The 19,046-nt window shown below is 42.1% G+C and overlaps 1 protein-coding gene across 1 annotated transcript in view; it reads left to right on the top strand.

Annotated features, from left to right (window-relative positions):
• The first annotated feature begins 4,032 nt into the window (after positions 1-4,032).
• The window catches only part of USP13 (ubiquitin specific peptidase 13), a 164,015-nt gene continuing 149,001 nt past the window's right edge, over positions 4,033-19,046 (top strand). The window contains exon 1 of the mRNA XM_007948269.2: positions 4,033-4,200. Coding sequence (XP_007946460.1) covers positions 4,033-4,200 — 168 coding nt within the window. The remainder of the gene's footprint in view (positions 4,201-19,046) is intronic.

Raw genomic sequence — 19,046 nt, 5'->3', positions numbered from 1 at the left:
TTACCAGAAGAGTAGCAGCGGGGGGTCTGAAAACAAATGAATGCTAGACTGGAGAAGCCCTTGAATGCCAGGCCATCAGAGTCTGGGCTCCACCCTGAGAGCATCATGGGATGGGGCTTTTGAGCAAGAGAGAAACTTGGCAGCACGAACATCTTGATGTAGTAAAAATCTGTCTTTAGTCTTAGGTTCACTCAGATCTCTGTGTTAAGACTCATTGAATTTATTTTGGAAGTTAAAATTGTTTAGTGATCATCAGTTCTTCACTCCTGCTCATTGATCAAGATCCATATGCAGAAAGTGTCTCAATAACAAAATAGTATAGTTATAAATTCATTGGCAGAATTTGTAAAATTAAGTGAAAAAGTTCCTCAAACATAACGAAGACATTGTCTTACTTCTGTGAAATTTCTTTTAGTAACTTTTTCTGTCTGGATAAATTTTTATATTATAAAACACCTGTAATGTCTTTGCAGACATCTGAAAACAGGAAAAAAAAATCAACTGCATAACCAAATCCCAAACATATTTATTTAAATTTTACATGTCTTACAAACATCTCATGACATGGATGAACCTAGAGGACATCCACTGATTGTGGATCCAAATAAAATGAAATCCCTACAAACATCAATCTATTCTCCATTTATCATGATGTTGCTTATTGATCCAATTGTGAGGACTTTTGTTTTCTTTGAGATGTGATCCATACTTCAAACTATACCCTAGCACACACCCTTCCTGATTTGAAACCATGCAGTATCCCCTTGTTCTATTTGAACGACTGCCTCTTGGTCTATGTGTAGGTTCCTCGTGAGTAGAATGTAGTGTTCTGGAATTGCCATTCTTCTCAATGTTATCCATAATTTGTTATAAGCCACACACTCAAATGCTTTTGCATAGTCAATAAAACACAAGTAAATATCATTTTGGTATTCTTTGCTTTCAGCCAAGATCCATCTAACATCAGCAATGATATCCCTCGTTCCACATCCTTTTCTGAATGTAGCTTGCATTTCTGGGAGTTCCCTATCAATATATTGCTGCAACTGTTTTTAAGTTAGGCAAAATTTTACTTGTGTGTGATATTAATATTGTTCGATAATTTCCATATTCTGTTGGATCACTTCTCTTTGGAATGGGTACAAATATGGATGTCTTCCAGGTAGTTGTCTTCCAAATTTCTAGGCATAGACCAGTAAGTGCCTCCAGTGTGGCATCTGTTTGTTGAAACATCTCAATGGGTATTCCATCAATTCCTGGAGACTTGTTTTTCATTAATTCCTTCAGTGCAGCTTAGACTTTTTCCTTCAATACCACTGGTGCTTGATCATATGCCAGTTCCTGAAACAGATGAACATCGATCAATTCTTTTTTTTTGTACAGTGATTCTGTGTTTTTCTTCCATCTTCTGACGCCTCCTGGAAGAAGGAACCATCCACTTCTTAAAGAACTGGCCAGTGAAAACCTTATGAATAGCAGTGAAACAGTTGGATATATTTTCATAGATGTCCCCAATTTAATCATTCTTCCATGTTTGAATGGTTTCTATTTTTCTGTTTTAATTAGATCTTTCCCATTGGTGTGCCATTGACATTCTGGTGTACAGAGGTGGGATTCAGGTTTGATAGTCCCTTAGGCCTCTGATAGGCTCTGGGTGGGGCCCTCTGTGACTGGGACCTGAGACTAAGAACTTTGGGCTGTAAGAAGCATTGTTGCTTAATTACTTCAATAGACTGTACACATAAAATTTTCGACATGTATCACTATATGAAAGGAACTCTGGTGGTGTTGTGGTTAAAGTATTTGACCAAAGGGTCAGCAGTTCGAACCTACTAGACACTGCAGCAGAAAGACGAGAAAGTCTGCTTCCATAAAGATTACAGCCTTGGAGACCCTATAAGGCAGTTCTACTCTGTCCTAAAGAGTTGCTATGAGTTAGAATCAACTTGATGGCAGTGAGTTTTTTGGTTTGAAGATAAACTGGAAGGGAAGCCCATGATATAAAAAATATGCCAGAATATCTATAGCATATCATCAGACTCGCATTTATTCCTTGATTTTACACTGATTTGCACCTTTCTGATTTCACCTAATATATGATTTGGAGATTATTAAACATCAGTACATATAGAGTAACTTCATTCCTTTCAATGGTATTATTTTATCCATTTCCTACAGATTGACCTTGAGGTTGTTCCCAGTCTTTTTTTATAAACAATGCTTCAACAGTTATCCTTATATTATATGAATTTATCTGTGGAATAAATGTGTCAACAAAGAATTGCTGGGGAAAAGTTTATGCATACAAAATTATGATTGATATTGTTACACTTCTTCCGAAGAGATTTACCATTTTAATTTCCACCAACAATGAACACCAGAGCCTATATCCCAAACCCTGGCCAAATCAGTATATCTTTATCAGCCTGAAGGGCTAAAAATAGAGTCTTGGATTTAATTTGTATCCAGTCTCAGAGTACTTTAAACTTTAAATATTTTGAACCAAATATTCCTTTATAGTTGCATAAGTAAGCTTCATCTGTGAAGCTGAACCAGGCACTGATACCAGAAAGTGATAGGGTGGTGAGAATAAATTAAAAACAAAAGCTGGTTGAATGCATCTGTCCAATGAAGGGGATAGCAATAGTATTCGCATTTCAGTTTTTGTTCTGAGCCTCTTTCCTTTTCCCTTTCCACCAGGTAGCATTACAGAAATGTAGAACAGGCAAGAGAGGGCTTGCCTATTTACTTAACATTAAATTCCAAGTACCGCTGTTTTCTCCCTAACAGAAAGGGCAAGTCTGGAGAGTCAGCGAGGGTAAAGAGAAAAAAAATGTAACAAAAAAGTAATTTAAGGACTATTTTCTCTAGTCGTAGCTTACAGTAACCACTTTTTTGGTTTACTTTATTTCTTGCTATTTTTGAGTTTCATTAAACGGCATGGATCATTGGGTGCTCTGCCCTGTAATGGGTGTCGTTTAGGAAACTCAATGGAATTGAACTCGTTTTTTAAGAGTATTTTGGCGAAAATAAGAGCATGCTGTGAGGTACATACTCTGTTCAGCATCATCCCCCAGCCCAACCCATTCATTATTTATGTTAAGGAACTGCAAGAGCAAGACAGGAGTATGTTATGTCTGCACATATTGGCCTCCAATCAAGCCACTGACTATTCTATACCGACACCTTGAAACAGTCAGAAGATGTCCCATAGATAAATTAAGGTTTTCCCGGTCACAAAATTATCCAGACCCGCCTCCTCTAAATATGTACCAAAAATCTTTATTATTGCAGAATATACCTCTATCCTCAGCGGACTTTACCCTATTCTCTGAGCTCTGGATATTAAGAAAGTGAGGAGAAAGGCTTAGTGGCGGAACATCAAAGTGCAAAAGGCAAATTTAGATTTGGGTCCGATGTTAGATTCTAGATTTGCACATCGAGTGCCACTCCTACCCAATCCAATGAAGACACCACTCTTAAAAGAACCGTTTTTTAAAACCTCTTTGTGTCTGCTGCCTCAGAGTTGCCCCTTTTCAACCTAACAATTTATGATCGAAAACATCATGGTCATGCCGCTCGGCAGTCCACCCGCAGGGGTGAGGGGCGCCCCTCGCGAATCCCTCCTCCCCGAGTGTTTTCGGCCCCGTGAGCTCTTGGATCGCGCGCGGAGGCCCCCGGGACTTGCCCCCCCCCACCCCTCGCCGCCTAGCCGGCCCGGGCTCAGGGCCCCTCTCTCGCGCCCCCTCCCCGGCGCGCTGCGGCTGGCGCTCCCCAGCGCCCCGCCTGACGCTGCAGCTGTGCCGGCGATTCGCCATTGGATTAAAAATAGCAACGTTCCCCCCCCCCGCCCTCCCCAGGCCCCCATTGCCCGCTCCCGCCCCGCGGCCCTTTCTCCCCGCCCCGGCTCGGCTCTTGTAGCCGCGCAGCGCGTCCTCTGGGCCCAGCCGCTCGCCCGCCACCGCCACTGGCCGACCCTGCGCAGGCTCCAGCTCTGCTCGGCTCGGCTCCGTTCGAGTGCGCGCCGCGGCCATGCAGCGCCGGGGCGCCCTTTTCGGTATGCCAGGAGGCAGCAGCAGCAGGAAGATGGCTGCAGGAGACATCGGCGAGCTGCTGGTGCCCCATATGCCCACGATCCGAGTGCCCAGGTCCGGAGACAGGGTCTACAAGAACGAGTGCGCCTTCTCCTACGACTCCCCCGTAAGTGTGGCGCGGCCGCGCTAGCGGCGCCTGGGGGAGGGTCGCGGTGCTAGCGGCCTGTGGCGCCCGCGAGCCGCGGAACTCGGCAGCACGTGAAACGGGGGGGGTGAAGATGCGCAGTGGCAGCAGGGATCTCCTCCTCCGGGTGGCGGAGTTGGCTCTGGGGCGCTGCAGTTCGGCAAACAGTTAGTGAGCGCCTACTGGGTGCTCGGCGCTGCATTGCCCGAGGCTGCGCTGCCCAGGACTGGGGCGAGAGAGTGATTCGCTCCGCCTGCCTCACTCGGCTGAAAGGCCCTCAATTCCCAGTAGCCCGCCAACAATGCGGCTACCGTTTGAAAGATCAAATCTAAGTGTTCCTTGAGGTGAACTGCATTTTAGAGATCGTTTGCGTCTTCCTTGGGGAGAAAGCGGAGGGCGGCTGGGTGGAGGCGATGGATTCCCCCCCAGATTTACAGCCCTTCCTGTTTCTGAGACCGTTTGCTTTGCCCAAGGATTCCCACTCCTGAGCAAACCTGATTTCCACCGTGAGCTTTTCTTCCTCCACTTCCCGCTTTCCCCTACGCTTTTCCTTCCCATCAGAAATGTCAAAAGAAATCTTCGGGTGCCTCCACTTGGGCAGCAGAAATAAGGGGTCTACTGGATTAAGATTTTGTTAAGCCATTCTTCAAAATGAGTCACTTGAACTGGCATACACTAGTGTAAATCATTAAAAGTTCAGTTCCAAGTCGTGACCCCAGAGACTAAAGGAGGAAGTTAAGACCCATCACTGCCTTCCACCCAGGGCGCTTGTTGGTGGTTTTCAGTTGGTTCTGTGTATGTGTGAGAAGGAGATGGAGGGTGAGTGTTCTTTCGGGAGTCAAAATGGGCTTCAAAGTGACTCAGCTGTCTGGCGTTAATCACATCTTTTTGAGGACCTGGTTATTTTTATCCACACACTTTAGATCTCATGTGTCACCAAGTAGATCTCAGTGCTTGGGAAGGTGCATTGATTGCAGGGACTGAGGCAGATTTGCACAATAGACTAACACATTTTATTCATATTATGTAGAGTAGTGTTGCAGGGGGAAATAAAATCCCATATAAACCGCAAGTTTTCCTAACCCACCAACCCATTCTGACTCATTCGGCAGAGTAGGGCAGAGTAGAACCGCCCCAGACGGTTTTCAGGGCTATGAATCTTTATGGAGCAGACTTCCACATCTTTCTCCCACTGAGCAGCTGCTGGGTTTGAATGATCCACCTTTTGGTGAGCTCCTGAATGTGTTACTACTAAGCCACCAGAGCGCCTTCAAATTTTCCTGAGAATCCTTTCTTACCTTGTAGGCTGGTTTTGGTTGTTTTCAAAATGACTTGTTTTTAGTATAGATTTATGTCCTCTCTGTGATATTTAGTTTTTCTTTTTTGCCAGTCCCACATAATTTTGGAGATAAAAATCTCAGCTATTTATTGACTTTTTTTTTTCTTTTGAAAAGATTCATGTAGAGCGGAGTGAAAAGGTTGTATTTAACACTTAACATACAGTGATGATGCCACTTAAAGCTATTGCCAGCAGTGCCATTAAATCCTGTTAATCACAAAGTATTTGTAAGTGCAGTTTTCAGATTTTGTGTCCAGCCTTGGTTACCACTAATTGCTTACTAAGAGTGGAGAGGGCTGACAGATTGTGAACTCCAGGAAGAAGAGGAAAAAGGTGGCCCAAGTCTCTTAGGATAGCACGAGATGTAAAATTTGTAAAACATTTTTCATCATGTTTATCTAGGGTTGCTCATTGAGTTGTGCTTACAAACTTTATTATTGAAACTCTTTGCCAGATTATAGGGTGGATGGCAGGTTTGAAAAAAAAAAAAACTGGTTATTTTAATTCAGTCCCACAAATAGTTAATGGGAGTATTCTGTGTGCCAAACACTGTTCTAGAAGCATTCTTGTTCAGAGTAAATTGTTGATTTCATTTATATCACAGTAGTTCCTTTTGGGGGAGGTCTGGTAGCATAGTGCCTAAGGCACTTGACTGCTAACCAGAAGGCTGGCGGTTCAAACCCACCAGCCACTCCTCGGAAGGAAGATGGGGCAATCTACTTCTGTAGTGATACTGCCTTGGAAATCTAAGCAGGGATCGCTATGAGTTGGGTCCGACTCAACGGCACGTAACAGCAAAACAACAACAGTTCCTTTGGGGAAACTGGGCTTATTTATAAGGTCAGTAAATCAGTGTAAATCATTAAATATGTTTCAGGGGAAGACGAGAAGGAAAGTTTTATAACAAGTTGTGTTAAAGCACAGTGCATATAATGCTAGATCTTTCCTTATGGTTTATTTACACTGACTGCATCATGAATCTGGTAAGGGTTTATTGAGCTCCTACTGTATGCCAACTCATACATGCTTGGCTATAAGAACTATACAGAGCAAAATCTTTAATCTGCAGGTACTCTGAGACTGTGGTAGAGAAAAGGCTAAAATCAGATGGGTGAAAAAAAAATCTTCCTTGCATTGGATACATTTAAAAAGGTCATAAGTAAAGATGGATAGAAATAAAGGAGACCTGTATGCCAGGCAGGAAAAATTACATATGCAAACACATAAAGTGTAAATATTTTATTATTTGCCTGTAATGTATTTGCAAGAAAAAGGACAGATTTGGCATGTAGTAAGAAGTAAGGTCAGAACCAAGTGGAGAGTAGATGATGAGGGCCTTGAATACCTGGAAAAGGATTTTGATTTTTTGACTACAGTCAGTTATAGAAAGCTAGGGTAAGTAATGTGATTGAAAGTGCACTTGGAAGAAGACTGAATCAACAAATTTTTATTAATTTACCCGACATCAGGAAAGAATGATCATCGTTGGTAAAATAGAGAATCATGGAAAAGCCTCAATGAGATAGATATATTGGCACAGTAGTCTCAACAATGGGTTCAGACATATCAAAGATTATGGAGATAGCACAGGAGCAGGCACCCATTTGCTCTGTTATAAAGTCACTATGAGCCAACTCAGCTTCAGCCAACAACAACCACAAACACCGTGCTTAAGGAACCCAGTGAACATCTTTGCAATTCACCTTTGTGGGATGTAAATATTGAGCAGGACAGGGTGATAACTCATTTCAGAATCCTGCCTCTCTTTCCACCTTCTAGAGTTTAGTACATAGCAGATGCTCAGTAACAGTTATTCTGGGATAAGTGAGAATTTGTTTTTCTATCTATCTTCAAAACTGGACTTATAGGTTTCACCTCTCCATGCTGGTTCATACAGAACGTGATGACTTCATTGTTTATGATGATAAAGGTGAAAGAGAGAGCCAGACTGGCAGGACTTGAATCCTAGCTCTGTCACAAGCCATGAAACTTCTATGTGCCCCAGTTTCTTTATTTCTAAAATGGGGACAATAACAAAAGCAACCTTTTAGAGTTTTGTGGAGTACATGAGTTCATATGGGAAGTATGCTTGGCCAATTAGTAATCACTATACATACTCGCAAGGAGCTCTGGTGGTGCAGTGGTTAGCACTGGGCTGTTAATAAAAGGTTGCCAGTTTGAACCCACCAGCCACTACATGGGAGAAAGATGTAGCAGTATGCTTCTGTAAAGATTTACAGCCTTAGAGACCCTATGGGGCAGTTATCCTCTGTCCTGTAGGGTTGCTATGAGCCAGAAACAACTCAATGGTAATGGTTTTTTTTTTGGGGGGAATACATACTTGCTGAAAAGAAAAATATAGAAGAGAGGAAGAAAAACAAAGAGCCAGTTACAGTTGTAAGCTTGAGAATTTGGTTGTCAGGTGTAATGTAGAAAGTTTGGTATGGTTACGTGTAAAAATGATCTCAATTCAGGCTTCTCCTTAAAGCCTTTATGGATCATCATGTAAATCTTCTCTCATCTTCTTGGCTATCAAGACTCTTCTTCATCTCAGTGCACTTGGTCCCACCTCATCTCAGTTTCTAGCTGTCAGCTCTAGGGAGCCAAGTCTCTGGTTCTTCAATGTTAGTACTCAGTACTTGGCCTTCTCTTTCTGCTCCAGACTTCATTCTATCCTCTGCATTCTTACGTTACTTAGAGTCTGTATCATAGAGCACAGCAGTTAGCTATAGTGTATCTTCTATCATTTACTATCATTTCATGTCCTCATGTTTTAAAGCCATGTGACAAGCATTAGGTTCTGGTGAGGAGCTGTGCCACCCTTGTGCTACTTATGTCTCCTCTGCAGTTGTACTGTGAATGGAGAGCTTGCCTTGTACCTTGTCTTAGCTTTGTCAACTGAAAATGCCGACTGAAATAAGGACTGTGGCATCAATGGTTATTTTGGAAAGGTGTCCCCGGGAACAAAAGTAGAATAGTGACAGGAAAGAGTAACAAAGGGAAAGAAAGAAAGAAAATCCAAGAGTGAGTTATTGAGCTGGTTACCACGGTGGGTAACAGATACTCAGTCCCACTGGGGACTCCAGGGAAATGTGGAATGAACCTCAGAATTTCCACCTGAGACAGGGAAGGAGGCGGTATTTATCTACTGGCTCCCATACCCTATTGGTCAAAAGTTGCTGCAGGGGATGGAAACTTCCTCATTCTTCTAGGCTTGCATTTCTGCCAGAAAGGCTGAGAAGGTTCTCGTAGGCATCCCAGGACCAGCAGCAGTGGAGAAGCAAGAGATCCTCAGGAGAGATTCTAGGACTACCAGGCCATACCTGCTATGGCAGTCATTTGTGCACTGATGCTGAACCAAAAAGGTGGCCTCAACAGATGAGAGAAGCAGCACAAACAATGCTCCGCATACCTATACTGCCAATCCAACATGAGGACCGTTGTTTAAAAGGAACTTTTTCCCATACTCTGAAGCTCTGAGATCTCAGTGATGATGACATGTCACTGTTGGTGCTCCTTTCTGGGAGTCTCTGCAAGACTGAGGAAGTGAACCTGGGGGACAGGGCCCTGATGGTAGTGGCTGATTTAGACAGATATCCACCAAGAAAGGCTTTGGGATCTCCATCTGCTTGTGGGGAAACCTCATGTTAGAGGTTCATTAAATCCTTCTGTCCTTCTATTCTTCCTTCCACAAATGTTTTATTGGTGTGGCTGTCACTATTTTGGGCATTGCCAATAAGAATAATGACAACTAACATTTATATAGAACAGTGGTTCTCAAAGTGTGCTTCCTGGACTGGCAGCAACAGCATCTCCTGGGAACCTGGTAGAAATCTAGATTTCTGCTGAATCAATGACTCTGGTGTAGGGTCCAGCAATCTGTGGTTTAATAAGTCCTTCATATCATTCAGATGCTGACTAAAGTTGGACATCCAGTGATAGAGAGCTAACTATGTGCTGGGCATCTTTCTAAGCATATATTACATATATTAAGTTGTTCAATCTACTCAACAACCCTGTTGTTCTATGCTGTTGACTCGGTTCTGACTCATAGCAACCCCATGTATGACAGAACAAAACACTGTCTGGTCCTACATCATTCTCACAGTTGTTGCTATGCTTGAGCTAATTATTGCAGCCACTGTGTAGCCATCAGTCTGCCTTATTGATGGTCTTCCTCTTTTTTGCTGACCCTCTACTTTACCAAGTATGACTGTTCCCTCCTGATAACATGTCCAAAATGCTTGAGACGAAGTGTTGTCATCCTCACTTCTAAGGAACATTCTGGCTGTATTTCTTCCAAGACAGATTTGTTTGTTCTTGTAGAAGACCTATAGTTGACATTCTTCAGAATTGAAGCAATTCTTCTTTGGTCTTCCTTATTCGTTGTCCAGTTTTTGTATGCACGTGAGGTGATTGAAAATATCATGGCTTATGGTAGGTGCACATTAGTCTTCAAAGTTACATCTTTGCTCTTTGACACTTTTGAGGAGGTCTTTCATAGCAGATTTGCCCAGTACAATATATCATTTGATTTCTTAACTGCTGCTTTCATAGATGTTGATTGTAGTTCCAAGTAAAATGAAATCCTAGACAACTTCAATATTTTCTCTGTGTTTTATGATGTTGCTTATTGGTTCAGTTGTGAGGATTTTTGTTTTCTTTATGTTGAGGTATAATTCATACTGAAGGCTTCAGTCTTTGATCTTCATCAGTAAGTGCTTCAAGTCATCTTCACTTTCAGCCAGCAAGGTTGCATATTGGACACAGGTTGTTAATGAATCTTCCTCCAATCCTGATGTTGTGTTCTTCATGTAGTCCAGGTTGTCAGGTTATTTGCTTAGCATACAGATTGAATAAGTATGGTGAAAGGATACAACCCTGATGCACACCTTTCCTGATTTGAAACCATGCTATATCTCCTTGTTCTGTTCGAACAGCTGGCTCGTGTTCTATGTACAAGTTCTGCATGAGCACAGTGAAGTGTTTTGGGATTCCCATTCTTCACAATGCTGTCTGTGTAATTTGTTATGATCCACGCAGTCAAATCCCTCAGCATAGTCAGTGAAACACAGGTAAACATCTTTCTGGTTTTCTCTCTGCTTTCAGCCAAGATCCATCTAACATCAGCAATGATATCCCTTATTCCAGTACCCTCTTCTGAATCTAGCTTGAATTTCTGGCATTTCCTTGTTGATGTATAGCTGCAACCATTTTTGAATTATCTTCAGCAAAATTTTACTTGTGTTTGATATTAATAATATTGTTAGATAATTTCCACATTGTGTTGGGTCACTGATTTTTGGAATGGACACAAATACGGAGCTCTTCCAGTTGGATGGCCAGCTAGCTGCTTTCCAGAGTTCTTGGTATAGATGAGTAAGTGCTTCCAGTGTTGCATCCATTTGTGGAAACATCGGTTCCTGGATCCTTGTTTTTGTCCAGTACCTTCAGTGCAGCTACCTCTGGAAATGATTGAACATCGGCCAATTCTTTTTGGTATGGTGACTGTATATAAGCATATATTACATATACTTTTTTTCAATCCACACAACAATCCTATCTGTATACTATTATTACCACCATTAAAAAAAAATGTTATTGTGATTTGGGTGAAAGTTTATAGAGCAAAATCATTTTCCATACAACATTTCACATGTTGTCTCATGACATTGACTGCAATTTCTCACAGTGCAACAGCTCTCTTCAGCTTCCTCCCCATAGTTACCTCTTCCCTGAGTCCTTCCCTCCCATGCACTCCTGTCCCCTGAGCTGTCTGCTTGTGCATACACAGCCCTTCTATTCTCCCATGATTGATCTCTCCAAAGAGTGTATCTACTTAATGTAAATGTTCAGCTCATATGCCTGTCTTTTGTCTGGCTGAAAACCACAGGAGTGGGTTCAATTCCAGACCTGAATTGGCAACTAGGGGCCATAGTCTCATGGGTTCCACCAGGCTCTATCAGACCAGCAAACCTGGTCCCTTTTTTTTATGATTTTGAGTTTTGTTTCACATTGTTCTCCCACTTTATCCAGGATCTCCTACATAGATCCCCTTCTGAGTGGTTGACAGTGGTAGCCAGGCACCATCTAGTTCTTCTGGTCTTATAGGCTGAGGATTCCAGGTTCTGCCAGTCCCTTGGACTAATTGTTTCCATGCATCTTTGGGTTCTTCATTCTTATTTGCTGTGGATGAAGAGAGACCCATCATTGGATCTAGATGGCCGTGTGCAAGCTTTAAAGATCCCAGTTGCTACTCACCAAAGTATTACCACCATTTTGCAGATGAGGAAACTGAAGTACAGAGCTCACAGAAATAGTAAATGTTAGAACTGGGATTTGAATCCAGGCTATTGATTCTAGAATCTGTCTGGCTTTTCACTGTTGTGATATGTGTACTGCCCTATCGTTGATAAGACTTGACATCATGGCACTTACTTACAGGTGGAAAATAATTTAATTTTGGATATGTGTGGACAAACCATTCTAGATAAATGGATATAAGATAGTAAAGCAAAATCAAGGAGGTTACAAAAATAATAATTTTTTTTCTCTCGAGAGATGTAAAACTTAATAAAATATAAATTAAAACAGCTTCACATAGCAAAAATTTCCCTTCCCAAAGTGACTTATTGAAAAGTTGTTCTAGGGCAATGGTTCACAAATTTTTTGGTTTCAGAGCTGCTTTTTACTCTTAAATATTTTAGGAGACCCCAAAGAGCTTTTGTTTAGGTAGTTTGTATCAATGTTTACCACATTAGAAATTAAATCTGGGAAAATTTAAAACACAGCACTCATTTCATTAACTATCAGAGAGATGATGTCATGAGGTAATGTTGTCTCTGAAAAATGTTACTGTCTGCTCATCAGAGAACAAGAGTGAAAAAGGCACATGTAGTTGACTCTCATTATTCTCAGGTTCTGTATTTGACAATTTGCATATGTGCTAAACTTAGCTATGACAAAATTGTGGTCACTCCCAGATATGTATATGGGCTGTTGTTATTGTTATGTGCCGTCGAGTCAGCCCTGACTCATAGCGACCCCTCCTTGGGTTTCCGAGGCAGTATCACTACGGAAGTAGGATTGCCCAACCTTCCTTCCGAGGAGTGGCTGGTGGGTTTGAACCGCCAGCCTTCTGGTTAGCAGTCAAGTGCCTTAGCCACTATGCTACCAGAGCTCCCTTGTATATGGGCAGAGCAGTGCAAAATCTGAGGTGCCCAAAGAGCATGTTCCCAGTTGAGGTCAAATAAGGCTCTACATTATCTAAGTCATTGTTAGCAGGGACTTTATAGAACATGACTACTATGAGTAAGGAATGTACTGTAACTTCCCTGTGCCGTTGAAAATAGTTTTGACTTCATGGATGTCTTGAAGAGTCTTTAGGGCCTCCCAAGGGTTCCGAAGCCATACTTTGGAAACCAGAAATCCAGAGTTTAGGCTAGAAAAGTACAACTTGTTACTTGAGCCACATAACTCACTGCGCTGTGGCTTTCTTGGGTTCCAATTTTTGCATATGTGGTTGTGGTAGCTAAGGTTGTTGTCAGCTTGGCTGGACCTGGTTGAGTGGCTGGGTAGCTGGTGGTAGTTTTTGCTGTGATGAGAATGGCAATCAACTCCATGGTGGGATCTACCACAAGCAGCTGAGTAGCTGCTTTAGGGATGTAGTCTGCTTCCCATATATAAGAAGCAGCTTTGGGAATGGTCTCTAGCTTATGGCACACTTGAACCCTGCGTGTTGCCGAGTTGTTGTTCGGCAGCCTGCCATGCTCTCTCAATCTTGGGACTTTCAACCGACTTGAATCAGTGGTCTGCCATGTTGTTTGGTGACTTCAGGACTGTGCCATTTTATTTGTCGATCTTGGGCTTGTTAGCCTCAGCAGCCAGTAGCTGCCTGAGTGAAGAGATGCTTCTAGCTTCAGTGGGCTTGGAAGCAAGAGGCAGAGCTGAAGCCCGAGGTTGAGGGACTTTTTACCCAGTCTCTAGAGCCTGGCACTTTGTACGGACTTAAAGCCTCTAAACTGTAAGAGAATAAACTCTTGTTTGTTAAAGCCATCCCATTGGTGGTACTAGGTAACCAAAACAGTGATGATTGAATACGTGGTTGTTATCTTAAACTTGGCTCAACCATAAATATTATATGTCAGATGTATAGTCTTTTGGGATCAAGTTAAAATTTGATTAATCTTTTTGAAAAAGTTGGTGCTGCTCATGTTGGGAATTCTTGACTCTTTAAAAGGTAGAGTTCTATGTTCTGGCATGATAGCTAAATAGGAAAGACAGTTCTGATTTTCAGAGGTGACCACAAATTTTTTTTTAAATAACTTTGCTTTTAGTTAGATGTCTTTTCTTTTTTTAAATTTTTGTTTTCTTGGTGAATTTGATGTTACTCATTTTGTTATTTTTAGCAATTTTTTTTGGTTAATGTTATGTCCATAGTTTAAGAAGTTTCACAAGATTTCCTATAAATCCTATTTTCCTCTGTCCGCAGAACCATTTAAAAATTTGCTAGCTGATTAGTTTGGTATTATTTACTTCTATGTCTCTAACTAATATGCTTGTATTGCTTGTTCTAGGTTTTCAGAAAGTGAAGATTTGTTTTTCCCCAACTCCTTGCTTCCGTTGCTCACACATGCTTCCCATCCCAACATCTTCCCTGTAAATCATACTTTTTTGTTTAGCTCAATATTCAGGGTTTATATTACTATAGCTGTATAACAGTTAAGTGAGTTAGAAAACTGATTACTTTTCCTTTTCTAAATGACTTTTTATTTTCCTTGAAGTGACTAACTTTTGTGTTTTTTGCTTTTCTAAGAATTATCATAAATTCCACTGAAAACTCTTTGCCATGTTCTGAATCTCCCAGACATTCAGGTGTATCAGTAATTATATCGGTTTTATATTCTTGAAGAAATTTCTTGTGGAGCCTTCTGACCAGCTCCAATCTGGAGTGCTTGCTCTTCCACTTTGGGAAAATCCTCCCAATGGACAATATATGTGTATGTATACACATATACAGTAGGAATAGATAGCGGTCATGCTGGAGTCTACCTTCATCACTATCCTGGGATTCCCTTCACATTTCTCTTGTGTTCCATTAGTTTATAGCATTGCTTTGCTGAGGGTACATACTGTTTTAGCTTTCTGAGAAAGGATGTGTGGAAAGTAAATGGCTTGAAACCTTGTATGTATGAAAAGGACTTGATTCAAATGATAATTTGACTGGGTATAAAATCCAGGTTAGAGATAGTTTCCCTTCAGAATTGTGAAGCATTGCTACACTAAGTTACAGTTTCCAGTGCTGCTCTTGATGAATTGGAAGCCTATTCTGATGCCTGACCCTGTGTCTGTGACTCGTCTTTCCCCTCCCACTAACCAAAACAAAACAAAAAATGCAACTCACTGCCCTCCAGTTGGAGCGGACTCATAGTGATCTCTCCTTAGGTTTCTGAGGCAGTATCACTACGGCGTAGGTTGCCCAATCTTCCTTCCAAGGAGTAGCTGGTGAGTTTGAACTGCCAGCTTTCTGGTTAGCAGTCAAATGCCTTAGGCGCTACGCCACCAGAGCACCCTATTAACCTAAGCTTATGAAATTTTACCTTTGTCAAAACAATCAGTTGCTGTGAAGTTGATTCTGACACATTGTGCACCCTGTGTGTGTGAGAGTAGAACTGTGCTCCACAGAGGTTTCAATGGCTGCTTTTTCCTGCCAGAAATACCTGAGTAATTTGTTTCCAACCAAATCTGGACTGATACATATATATTTTCTTAATCCCTGTGTATTCAGGATGGTACTCCATCCTTAGTTAAGCTATTGTCCCACAATTCTGAGGCCTTTGCTTAGAGTCCTGACACCTGCTCTGGAGGATTATCTGAAGTAGTTTTCCAGGTGAGGAGGGGCTGCTTGGGGTGAGCAGGGATCTGGGCTCTGCTATTTAAATAGACTTACTCATTCTCCTGGTTATAGCCCCTGTGTTCTGGTTACCTAGTGCCACTCTGACAGGCATATACCACAAATGGGATGGCCTTAACAAATAGGAGTTTATTCTTACAATTTGGAGGTGTTAAGTCCTAGTTCAAAGTACCAAGCTCTAGGGGCTGGGTGAAAATCCCTCAGCCTTGGGCTTCAGCTCTGCCTCCAGCTCCCTGCCCACTGAAGCTGGAGGGTTTTCTTGACTCAGACAGCTGCTGGCTGCTGGCGCCACCAAGCCCAAGATCAACAAGTAAAAGGGCACAGTCCCAGTGTTACCAAATCACATAAATCACATGGCAGGCCATTAATTGAAGTCAATTGTAAGTCCCAAGGTCAGCAGAGCATGGCAGGCTGCCAAACGACACGGCTGCATGCAGGGTCTAAACGTGCCATATGCTAGAGACCATTCCCCAAAGCTTCTGCTTATATACAGGATGTTGTTGTTATGTGCCATTGAGTCGGACCCAACTCGTAGTGACCCTCCTTGGGTTTCCAAGGCAGTATCACTACGGAAGTAGGTTGCCCCATCTTCCTTCCGAGAAGTGGCTGGTGGGTTTGAACCGCCAGCCTTCTGGTTAGCAATCAAGTGCTTTAGGTACTATGCTAACAGAGTGCCCTATATACAGGAAGCACACTACATTTCCTAAGGCAGCTACTCAGCTGCTCATAGTATATTCCACCGTGGAGTTGATTACCAGTCTCATCATGGGGAATACTACATCCAGCTGCCTAGCCACTCAACCAGGCCCAGCCAAGTTGACACACACACTGAACTACCACACCCTGTTTCACCCTGACTTCCTATAGAGATACTTGTGGCTGCCAGCTCTGGAACATTTTAGAAGTTCTGGATCATAGCTTTTTCTGCTGCTGTCCCGTATTCAGCTTTGTCAGCTTTTCTTAGTCTTTTAGCAGCACTTACCCATCTATATTCCAGCTTACCAGATTTTGTTGCTGAGGTTAATGTCCTTTTTTTTTTTTAAAAAAAAAAAAAAATTATTTACTGATCTTTTATAGGGTTTAGAAAGGAGGGAAAATTGATGTATGTGTGTAACTCGAAAGTCCTACTTGTCCAAACTATAATCGGGAAGTTACCCATTGTCTCTTTTCAGCAGCAGTTAATTACTTTTAAAGTTGTACCATTTTTAGAGATTTGGAATGTAAGAGATGATACTTATCCTGTCAGAAATCCTTTTGGGAAAGTTTGTGCTCTCAGCTCATACTGAATCTGGACAACTGTGCAACTCTGAATTCTCTTTTACCTCTCTGCATTCTTCTTCCTGTAGACTGGACCTCAGTTAAAGGTTGTTGTTAGCTGCTGTCAAGTTGTCCCCTGATTCATGGTGATTCCATGCACAGCAGGATCAGAGACTGTTGTGATCCATAGGGTTTTCATTGGGTGATTTTTCAACAGTAGATCACCAGGCCTTTACTCCTAATATTAGTCTGGAAGCTCTACTCAAGTTTGTTTAACATCCTAGCAACATGCAAGCCTCCACTGACTGATAGGTTGTGCTGTGCATGTAGTACCACCATCCGTTTAGTGTCCTTGTCTGGAAAGTACAGTATCAGCCACTCTACTTATCTCTCCATCTCTTTCAACATCACATCCCATTAGTCACCAAGTTTCAGTATAGCCTCCTTCTCCATCCCTACTGCTAAGGCTCAGACCCTCGTCATGTCTTGCCTGAACTCTGGCAGGAGCCTCCTAACTCGTTGACCACCTTGCCTCCCTTCCAGTCCATCTATCACATGACACTCTGTTACTTTTCTGAAACATGGGTCTGATCATGTCATTTCCCTGCCTAGAAATCTTCCATGGTGCCATTCAGACTTTTCTAACATAGCTCAGTAAATCGATTTACCATGTTGATCCAGCTTTCCAGTGGAGTTGGTTAACACCAGCCCTCTGCTTACATTTCTTCTGGTCCAAGGGCTTTCTGTTCCTCAAATGCCCCTGCATTCATACCTAGCTCCTTCCCAGGCCTGGATGCCTTCTCCCAACCCGTCACCCTCTGGGTCAACCTACTGATCCTTTAAAGCCAGCTTACTTGCTTGCTGTGAGGCCTTTTCCTCAAGCTTAGTTAGACACTTGTGTTTTCAAAGCACTTTGTACATCTCTGTCATAGGTGGGATACTGATGCTTGAAGACATGGAATAGCTTAGATCTTAGAGAAGTAAAAGGAAAGGAGCAGAGGACTCAAAATTGCTAATGAGGCTGCATCTTTTCTGATTTTAATTTTTTTAAAAAAATCATGAGTATATATTTTGGAATAAAACAGCATGATTAAAAATAACCAATACTGTGTTCTTATCAAATCTATCCTGGGAGATGTGCAGCCAGAATACTCCTTAGAAGTGACAGTGGCCAGACTTCATCTCATGTACTTTGGTCATGTTGTCAGAAGGGACCATTCCCTGGAGAAGCGTATCATGCTTGGTAAAGTGGAGGAGCATCAAAAAAAAAAGGAAGACCTGCAACAAGATGGATTGACACAGTGACTGCAGCAGTGGGCTCAAGCATAGCAAGTATTGTGAAGGTGGCACTGGGCTGGGCAGTGTTTTGTTCTGTAGTATGTAGGGTCGCTGTGAGTCAGAATCTACTTGACAACACCTAACAACATTCTTATTCTTATTCTTATCGTCTTACTTGAGCAGTTATAAGCTTGACCCTGGAAAAGCCAGGGAAGGTGTCTTGGGTATTTGCTGAGTGTTTTATGTGTTGTGGTGGTAGATGCAGGTGTGTTTTGCAGATGGGATCACACATTGTGCCCCTGGACTGGTCTCTGTGGAGGTAGCCCAGGTATCTGTGGTCTGCTTATAGGTCAGTATTAGGGGTGATCAGGCAAGCTTCCTTTGGGAAGGAAGGCAACAAGAGCACCTATTTTTAGGGCTGTAACAGCAGGGCAGTGCAATAATGACAAGAATTTAATGAATCTGAACAAGACTGCAGACTAGATGTGGCTTGAGGTGCAGAATAGTGTGTGCCTCCTGTAATGAGATTAAAAATAAACATTTTGTTTGGTGCTAATTAGCAAGTATTAGTGTTTATTTAAAACCTACTGTGCATCCAGCATGTGCTAGGTGCTGTAGAAGTAGAGAGGGAGTAAGTGTGTGGGAGGGAAGGAAGAGTGGAGTGCATGTACACTAATTTTTGAGCATGTAGCATGAGACAAACACTACTAGTTACTTTCCCATACATCTCATCTAATTAAGCTGCTAATTGGTTTATAATTAGTATTTTTGCTTCTGAACTATTTTTTTCTGTTTTTGCATAGGAGGAAACTGAGGGTCCGAGAGCTTGGGTAATTTGTTCAAAGACTGGTAAATGACAGACTTGGGATATAAACCCAGATATGTCAAGAGACTAAATGCTAAAGCACTTATAGGGTATTTAACTTTTAACCAGTGTGGCACTTTTTATATGTGAATGGAGATTTCAGGCATGGGAGTAATCAAAAAAACTAGAAGAGTTACTGACCTGGACATCTGGATGGGATCTGAATAGGTGGTGTT

The sequence above is a fragment of the Orycteropus afer genome, unplaced genomic scaffold (genome assembly GCF_000298275.1).
Source record: "Orycteropus afer afer isolate SDZICR_OR568_19922 unplaced genomic scaffold, OryAfe1.0 scaffold00210, whole genome shotgun sequence".
Classification (NCBI taxonomy): Eukaryota; Metazoa; Chordata; class Mammalia; order Tubulidentata; family Orycteropodidae; genus Orycteropus; species Orycteropus afer.
Note: the sequence above shows the minus strand (reverse complement) of the source record. Positions and strands in the feature narration are given on the sequence as shown.